This window comes from Parasteatoda tepidariorum, chromosome 5 (assembly GCF_043381705.1).
Source record: "Parasteatoda tepidariorum isolate YZ-2023 chromosome 5, CAS_Ptep_4.0, whole genome shotgun sequence".
In the NCBI taxonomy this organism is placed as follows: Eukaryota; Metazoa; Arthropoda; class Arachnida; order Araneae; family Theridiidae; genus Parasteatoda; species Parasteatoda tepidariorum.
The window spans coordinates 2,518,108-2,528,177 of NC_092208.1; the positions used below are offsets into that span (position 1 = coordinate 2,518,108).

At 30.7% G+C, this 10,070-nt stretch overlaps 1 protein-coding gene across 1 annotated transcript in view; it reads right to left on the reverse strand.

Annotated features, from left to right (window-relative positions):
• The window catches only part of LOC107444340 (neuronal acetylcholine receptor subunit alpha-7-like), a 185,420-nt gene extending 178,324 nt beyond the window's left edge, over nt 1-7,096 (reverse strand). Inside the window, exon 1 of the mRNA XM_071180922.1 lies at nt 6,089-7,096. Coding sequence (XP_071037023.1) covers nt 6,089-6,140 — 52 coding nt within the window. The 5' untranslated portion in view covers nt 6,141-7,096. The remainder of the gene's footprint in view (nt 1-6,088) is intronic.
• Nucleotides 7,097-10,070: the final 2,974 nt, after the last annotated feature.

Here is a 10,070-nt window from a genome sequence, read left to right on the forward strand (position 1 = left end):
GAAATGTCACGTCAGCTCGCGATGATAGACACCTGTTCGGCGTTGCGCTAACGGACCGTACCGCTCCCTCTAGACTACTGGCAGCACGGTGGTCAGTAGCTACAGGTGTTTCATTGTGTGCTTTATCAATTCGTAGACGTCTGCTGCAGCGTGGACTGTGCGCAAGGACTCCTTTATACAGGATCCCCCTCACGCTAAACCTTTGCCGCCTGCGGCTGCAATGGGCCAACCAGCATAGGAACTGGCTTGCTGATTGGCAGCGTGTCGTGTTTTCTGACTAATCTCGCTTCAATTTGTGGTACCATGATGGCCGCATTCGTGTCAGACGCTATGCCGGTGAACGCCATCTTCCGGAGTGCGTTATCGAACGCCACAGTGAACGAACACCCGGAGTTATGGTCTGGGATAGCATAGCATATCATGGACGATCTCAATTGCTGCGAATTGTGGGTAATCTGAACAGCAACTGGTACATCAGTGAAGTTCTACAGCACCAAACTGTTCCCTTCCTTCAAGCCTTGCCAGGTGTTGTATTTCATCAGGACAATGCCCGCCCTCATATTGCTAGGACTGTTCAATCCATCCTTGTATCGCGACCGGTACAACTTTTTCCTTGGCAGCGTATTCCCCGGATATGTCGCCGATTGAACATGTGTGGGATTTTGTTGGTCGGCGTCTCGCTCGTAATCCTTATCCTGTTGCTTCTACAGACGAACTTTGGGTACAGCACTTATTGCGGAGCATGGTGGTTACACAAAATACTGATTTCGATCTCTTGTTATTGTTTGTTTGCTTTGAAAGTTTAATCATTTATTTGTACCACTTCCACTCAACTGTGTATTAAATTTCATTCAATTATGACAATTCCTTCATGGTGTTGCAATTTTCACAAACAGGAGTTTATAATATTAACTGTGTATACTTTTTGAGATGTAACGTAGTAAAACATTTAAGCGTAACTTAAAGTTCGATGGGAAATTGAAACTCTTGCATTCTAAAACTCCATATACAAATATAATTTTTTACATCATTTGAAAGAGAATAAATTGATTTTTTTTTACTTTACTATGTGGCTCAATCAACATCTCTTAGAAAAGAGGAGGCCTCAGCACAAATCAATAGTAGTCCAACGTAACGAACATAAACTGCGCAGTGAAGGTAAAATAAGAAAGATGTCACTAAGCTCGGACTATTAAGCTGCGCATTGAATGAAAATACGATAGATGTCATTACGTTTGGACTACTGAATTGTCAAATTTCTTTTTTATGGTAACCCGTGCTGAGGCCTTCTATCTTCTAGGATGTATTTGCTCAATCCCCTGCTCCTTCCGCTCATCAACCCTATTTAAGTATCGCACTCGTAGTTTTTTTAACACCTTATATCTCAATATTTTTCAACAAAAAAAAGTTTGTATTATTTTATGAAATAAATAACTACCATAATTATAATTAAAAATATTTTGTTAATGCACTACGCGTAACAAAGCGAAGCATCTAAAAAATAATCAATCTTGTATGTTTTGTAAGATGTTTGTTTAAAAAAAAATATGCGTATTTTATTTAGGCTAATTAAGCTCTGTTTTATATTTAATAGGTCGGAAAGAAATTTTTTTTTGTTATCAGATTTTTTGTCACAAAGTTTTTTTCAAGCTATGTTTATTTATTTATTTAGGTGTTAAAAAAAACCTACAACATTATATCGAAGTTTTTTTTTTTAATATTTTGCACGTTATTCGTTCATTAAGTATTGATATTAAAAAAGGTAAATATTGTTTTAGTAGATCCATAAAATGATAGTAATATTTCAAATATTGATATTCATTAAAAAAAGCATTTGGATGAGTTTGTTAAAAAGGGGATGGGATGTATTACAAAAGCGTAAATATTAAGGTAAGTTTTTATTGTAAAATTTATATTTACTTCTTATTTACACATATCAGTACATTTTCTGATTACACAAACAAATATTTTTTTTTTTCATTTGCACCTAATTAAAAATCACATAAACTATAATTATCATTAAAACAAGTAAGATAATTTTTTTTAAAAGTCAATTCCTACTTAGGTCAAGGAAGAAAAATTTTATTTTAGTTACTTTTTTATTCAATAATTACAATTTTTTATCCCCTACGAAACTGAAATTAGGAATTAAATTTATAGAATGAATTAATATTTGAAAAAACTGTATTAACATCAAGTGTCATTCAGTACAAGTTCAAAAAAATGTATTTGAAGTTGAGTGGGTGAATAAAAAATATTTTATTAAAGATTGAAAATTTGAACAAGATATAGGAAGAGTGTAAACTAACAGTAGGAATTGTAAAATATAACAAAAAAAAATTTGGGATAAATTCGAGAAAGATTTTAGTGCTAACGATAGCAATCAACTGATCTGATACTATGCCAGTTTAAAAAATAAATAAATTCAGTTTCGAGTGAGAGAAGGAATGCAATAAAAATATCTAATTAGTGTGTTATGCGTCGCCCATTTTATGTCTTTAAAGTAGTAAAACTGGAAAAAGCAGCATTTTGGATTACTTTCATTGAAAAAAACAAGAAAAATAAAACACGAATAAGTAAAAATTCGTACACAAGAGTTAAAATATATTTTTTTTCAAGCTACAAAAAAAAAGAAGAAGGAAAAGAAAAGGAATACCGTAAATTTAACCAAGTTATAAATAAGAAAAGTAGGACTAATCATGTTTGTCGAGAGAATTTTAAAAAAATCAAATTTCAAAATGCTACAAATTTTATTAGAGTATAAATTCAAAGACATTCATTCGATTTGGTGCAGGATTCATTTCATTTAATTAATATTTCATAAAACTAATTGAAATTAAAAGCTGATAAAACAATTTATAATTTCTTATCTTTATATATTTTGAAGAGACGCTAAAATAAAAATTTTCGAGTAAGCGAGTTTTCGAGATAACAAGTTCAGAGTTAAATATGTTCTAAAAAAATATTCTAAAATATGACTCTAAAAAGTGGAGCCATGAAACATAAGAATAACTACTATTATAACTCTATGTATGCAATAATAGTTGACTATAAATCTGAATAAAACAATGATAATTTATTTTTGAAAGTAAGACGATGACAATAAAATAACACTGGTTGCAAAGCATTAAAAGAAAAAAGAATGAGTTCGCAATTTTTTCAACAAAAAAAATCATTTTTAACGTTTTGCTTACGGCTGGTACAACATGTGGACCAATATGATGGTACAACATGGTATACCGTAAGCAAAGTGTTAATTGCGAAAAATAATTTCGACATAACAAGGTTTTCAAGACATCAGAAATATACTGAATATAGATACAAATATGTTTCTTATTTTCTAAATTTAATAAGATGATCAGATTCCTGTTTGCTCCGTTCTACAACCCCATCAGACTTCATACTCATCTTCGTTTTTTTTTTCCATAAAAGTCAAAAATTTTCAAACAAAGTGGGTTTTGCTTATGAAATATACTTAATTTTCATAACTAAATTTAAGAAAATTTTATTAAAGCGTTTATTTCAACAGAGTGAAGGATTAGTTGATTAGATAATCAACTAACTGTACTTGAAAAAATAATTATATATATATATATAAGCATAAAAAAATCATGTAGATGATTAAAAATTACTAGACTGGTTGCATAGCATTGAAATTGCTATTTGCAAAGACCTGGATTTTTCAATCTGCTTAAGAAGTATACAGAAAATTTTGATTTTACTTTATGTATATAGCATATGATATTGCATAGCATTTGATATTACAGCAATGGCTTAATATATGCAAAAGGTTTGTGATTAGTGTTGATCGAAAATATTAAAATTAAAAAAAAAATCGCAAGTGCTCTTTTAAATCTTTTTCTGTAGGGTGGTCAGGGAGCTGACCTCAAGTCAGAAAAGTCCTGGGTTCGAATCCCGGATAGAACTGGATGTTCTTTCCTTCTCATCTTTGTACTATCAGTCCTTCCCTTTCCATACGTAAATTAAACGTTAATTTTTGGCGAAATTAGTAAAGTTGGTTAATTTTTATTGACACATTTTTATTGACGGCAGGATATTAGCATTGAGATACTTGATCCAAAAACTTTGGTATATTTTTTACGCCCTTAAATAAGATTACATACTTACTCTTAAGTAAGATTGCTTACGTATATTTTGCGAAAGATTGATGAAAGAATATTTATTATTTAAATTTAATAAAACTGATTTTGTGTATCTTACGTATTATTGACGAAGCAAACTGATTTTGGCTCGAATTTATTCAAGCAAATTTACTGTTTTTATTGGATAAGCATTTTTTGCTATAATTCGACGTTTCTACTTACATATATTTTGACCTACTTTTGACGTAAATGATATGTAAAAATAACGTACTTATTCTCATCTAGTGGAAAATTATTGGTAAAATAATAGCAAAAAAAGCGTTGGCAAAATGGGTCTTGGTTTGGATTTGATGACGTCACTTTTCAACTGTGTTCAAGAGTCATAGTGAACAGTGCGCATGCGTCGTCATTGCATGCGTTGCCAGGGCGACCGCTACTGTTTTTCTTTTCATTTTCACTAGCAGGCATTTTAATGTGTTTACATTATAATAATTTATCTTTTTATTATTAACGTATATTTACTGGCTTGACGGTGATTTTTATATAAATATGAATGCTGAATAATGAAAAGTATTTTGTGAAACACGTACATAGGCAGGATATGAAAATTAATCCGACGACAAACATCAATGGAGACAGTTTTTGCAACCCATGATTTGAAATGTTGTGGAGTTTAACGCAGTCAATCCAGAAAGAAAAAGCATTTGACCAATAGGCTACCAGTAATCGTAATAAGGCTCTTTTGCTGATTTTGTTTGTTTTTTTAAATTTTGTTTCGTTTTCTAAGAAACAAAACATTGAAATTAATAATGTTTTTCAATGAATACTTTTTCAACTAATTACTTTGAAGTATTATTTTTGCGTGTTTTTCTTAATTTATTCAGGCATGATTTATTTGAAATTTACGTTTTTTCGCGAAACATTTTTTGCCAAATTTCGACTAATTCAGTTTTGAGTAAATTTTTACGAATGCTCAGTAAAATTTAAGTATAAAATGTACGTATTTTTGACATAAAATTAAAAGGTTCTCTGCCACTGTGGGATTAACGTTACTCCTCGTAATATGTTTCCCCGGAGAGAATGGTCCCAATATTTGCCCTTCTGATATCCGGATGACTAAAGTCAATATCCGGGTAAAAGGACATAGGAAAAAAAATCTTTTTAATCAATAGTTAGAATAAAAATTCTATGCAAAATCTTAATTATCAGCCGGATTATACCTTTCGTAGGCCCTAGGCACAGAGCCCGATTATGCCTTTCGTAGGCCGAAGGCATCCGTTTTTGGGCCGTCCCCCACTCTTCCCCTCTTTTCAAAATATATGCTAAAATTTTCTTGCATATTTTTTTTAAAAACATTTTTATTAATATGGATTTTAATTTACGAATTTGTTCATCGAACTTTATCTGCAATACCGACAAGTGTAATGCATAAAGTAAGAGAAAAAAGAAAGGTACTCCTAACTTTAAAGAGAAAAAAAAAATGGTAGAAATATAACATTTAAAAGAATAAAAAAATTTCCAAGTTTAGACAAGAAAATCAAGTTTAAAAAATACAAAATTCTCATATTTATTTTTTAAAAATAATTACAATTCCTAAATTAAATAATATAAACAAAACCAATGATTAAATAACGCAATATATTTCATACCTAATTATACGGGGGGAAAGATAAAATAAAAGGAAAACTTATTAATCTAAATAAAAACACTTGAAAATTATCGAACCGAAACGATAGTTAAAAAAGGCACTAGCATAAATATTAAAACCCGGAACAAGGCAAGATCAACGGAATTCAAAAAACAAAACCTAATGATAAAATTTATGAAAAAAAAAGAATTTATTGAGTGCGAAATTTATCGTAAAAAGAAAAAAAAATCAAACGTAGTGGAATCAGAAAAACAAAACTGTTTTAGAACTATATTACATAGCATTAATCCATTTAGTGATAAAATAGAATTAAAAAAAGATATATATATTTACCCACCTCGTGGAAGGAGAAGCAAAATATTTAGAATGAGAATGACTCCCTCTGCCATTGTTTGTTCTCAGTTTTTTCAGTTGTCATTCATAAATGAACAAATCTTCTAATTTAGCGTGATTAAAACTTTACACAAATAAAACTACGCTAAAGCATCTAATCTCTAAGCATTGAGGATGAGTGCTATTTGTATGAGATGAATGTTGTTTTGTCTTCCTATTTCTGTTTTTAAGCTCATGACGTTTTTTTTTCTTTAGATGATTTCACAAAAGTGTGGCAGTTCAGTTGGTTTTTCAAAATGGGGGAAAAAATAGCGTTTATTTTTGATTGATTCAATACTATTTTGTAGTCAATGCATAAAATAGATTTCGCTGAAAATAGTTCATTATCTGTCAAAGTTCACCCTTCTATTTCATAGGCGTATAAAATATCTCGCTTCATTTTGCATTTTGTATAGGTGTTGGGAAGATAAGTTTAGCTAAAATCTAACAAATCCCAACAGTTTTATAAAGTAGATGAAAAATAAAGAAGTTTCAATTTTTTTTTTTTTTAAATCTGTGCGATTTAAAAAATTTGAATATTTTCAACTACTGGTGCGTAAAATGGAGTATTTATATACAAGGTCTAAATCACCTCATTTAAAACAAATAACTATTTCACTTCATTAATATATGAGAATGATATTTTTTAAGGATATGTATTAGAGAATTCGAAAAAATATTGTTTTGCAGACAAATGCGTCGTAAATTTTAATTCAATTGACCTTTAAATCCAGAGTTTAAATGAAATGAAAGAAACCAAAATTCGAATTAAAAATCAAATGAATCTACTACGACAGCGAACATCAAAAAGAAAAGAGAGTCCCGGCATTTAATTTCAACTCTCGGCGCATGATTCACTCAACACCTGCTGGAATGCAACAGGGTTTTCCGGCTATCACTCCGGCATCATCCGGCATGGTTGCGCTGCTGGGATAGCAGGTGCATAACTGCCTGACGATATATTCATTCCTTCTCTGCTGGACTCGCTCGCTTTTTCGAATGGATTTCAGCGCACGCGCAATGCAGGAGTTTGGAATACGGGATTTTAGAATTCCAATAGCCAAGAAAGAAAAAAAAATGATTGCGTTTAGTGGGGGTTGTGGTTCATAGAACAAGAAAATAACTCTGTTGTCATCATGGCAGGTTCACATTCTTAAGAGGCATTCCTCACAAAAATAGATTAATTATCACCATTTTTCTGGCAAAGTAAATTCCTCGATCATTTTTATGATTGTGAGTTTTGCTCAATCATTAACCTTTTAATTTCGTAAAACTATATTGAGATAAGCTATTAGATTTCGGTGAGTTTAATCTTCTTTAATCAAAAATTTTGGGACAGAATTTTTATTTTTGTTGTTCAGCATTTTCCGAAATTTAGGAGATTTCTGAGTAAAAAACTGGATGCATCTAAAACTGGAGAGAAAAAAATGAATGTAGTATACATTCGCGAGCTTTAAAATATACTATCTCTGGCCAAATAATTCAACTCACTGTAAGATTCTTTATAAACTCTTCAGGTGATACTATACAGTTTTATTGTTTTTACTCTTCTTAAACCGGTTAGCACTTGTTTACGTTCGTGTATTAATGGGTTAACATTGTAATGCAATGTGTTAAAAATAAATAGAAATGGGAAGTATATGAAAAATCTCTCTAATAAAAACCCATTGCATGTATGTTTAAATATAAAAGTATTTCCTATAAACTCGTGCAAAATACGTAATTATAAAAACACTAATAATTGCGTCTAATAATTTGGTCTTTTTATTATAATATACTAATATAATACCCGATATAATAAGTATTCTATACTTGCATCATCTATCGTCTAATTTAACCCATTGATCCATGAACGGAAATAAGTGCAAACCGGTTTCAGTCGCATAAATACAATAAAGCAGCATAGTATCAAATGATAATTAAAATTTTACATAGAATTTTACTCGTCTAATACTTTGGTCAGAGACTGCTTCACTATTCAGTCAGATACTCAAAAAAAAAATTTAGTGAACCGCTTTACAGAAAAGAATGTCATGATTTTCTGAAAATTGATAGCAAAAAGAACTAAGCACCGATTTCCATGCTGTTGTTTATAGAGAAATACAAAATTAGCCAGTTGTTACCTAGTGGGCACCTGTAGCTAAGCTACGAGGGTGGAGTAGCGCCGTCCACGTTCACCACATACCCGTTTTTAAAGGGGCTACATTCACACAATCACGCAGAAGAAACTACACGGAACAGAGAGAGAGAAAGTTACAACGGTGGGATTCGAACCCACAACCACTAGCCCGTAGTCCAGTGCTGTAATCACTAGACCAATCGTAAACATAATAAGTTGTAGTTATTTGTCCCTTCTGAACTCCCACGTAACAAACGTTGCATACCTGCCAAGTCTCCTGTTTTTTTAACGAAGACTCCTGTATTTTACGACTATCTCTTGTTTACCCGTATAGTCGGAAATTTCTCCGTATTTGACGAATAAATTAATTAAAAAAATAAAAGTTTTTTTCGGCTATGAAATATCCGCTAATTGCAAAACTACTTCTCTTATTCTTCAACTGATGGTGATACTGCCGGTACCGCAGTTTGTTGAGTGTTTGTAGTTTGAGTAATGATAAATAATCATTGTAATAAACAATCATAATTATAAGAATCTTCTTTAGATTAAGATTTATATACATGATTTTTTACTTCGCTAAGTGCAAATGCTTATATTATTTTAAATTTTTCTTTTTGACTTACATGATTATGCATCATGTATCAAAATTTTACTGGTAGCCTAAATAAATGTCACTAGTAAAATCTCCCTTATTTTATTTCTCAAGTATACGGATATTTTATGTGGACAAATGAATAATTGTCACTTCTAAATTCAATTTCTCAGGTCATTTTTTTCATTTCTCCAATTTACAATTCTGCAAGAGGTGCAAATGACGACATTTCTTTACATAGAGACAAATCTTGCATGCTCTTCGTTTTTAAACTAAGGCGAGCAAGCAAGCACCTGCATAAAAGAACAAGAAATTTCGGTATCCGGGAAAGGAATTTCCTTTCCTTTATTTTTTTTATTGGTTATTTTGAGAAAATAACAGAATTCTTTATTAATCGTTGATACGAGTGTTGAGGAGCTCTACTTTAAATCGAATTGTAATCTATCACTGATTTCTATGTAAAAACTTGTGAGTTGATTTTTACTTTTCATGTATGACTTATTATCTATTTAATAAGTTTATAAGCTGCAAACAAATTCTGTGCTAAAGTAATCATAATTTACAACAGCACTATTTTCAAAGACGTTTTTTCTAATAATTTGTATACCATGAATCTCCGTTTATAGTGGACTTATTGTTGCGTCAGAACGCATCCTATAACTATATAAATTTAACACACCATACGTCAAACCTATAGGGATAGGTCCAAAAATTCCGTCTTTATAGTTTTCTATCGGACTCTACATTTAAATATGTATTATTTTTCAAGGGAAAAATTAATATTTTTTATAAAAGTATTTTGATTTTTTATCACATTTTATGATATTTTTTCCGCATGATTTCAAAAATGAATAGGTAAATAAAAATATAAAAATAGATAAGTAAATAAATAACCATCATAAAGTATATCAATTATCTCTCTGAACTATTTTTTCTCCCTTTTTTGTTCGAAACAATAAAAATATACCAAGAGAAAAAAAATAGGAGAAATTATGCATTTCTCAAGTTATTTTCTTTTTTTATAAACTCTACCGTCTTTGTTAAAGTAAGTCCTAACTAGGACTGCTTGACTATGAGATATGGTTATTAGTAGATCACCGAAGTCAATAAGTAGGGGAGAGTGGGGTCAATTGCAACATTTTTTACTTAACTATTTGTAACTGACAAAAAATCCAATATATTATTAGTATTAATTGACAGACGAGTAAAGTAGACTATCCTCTACTAGAAAAAAAA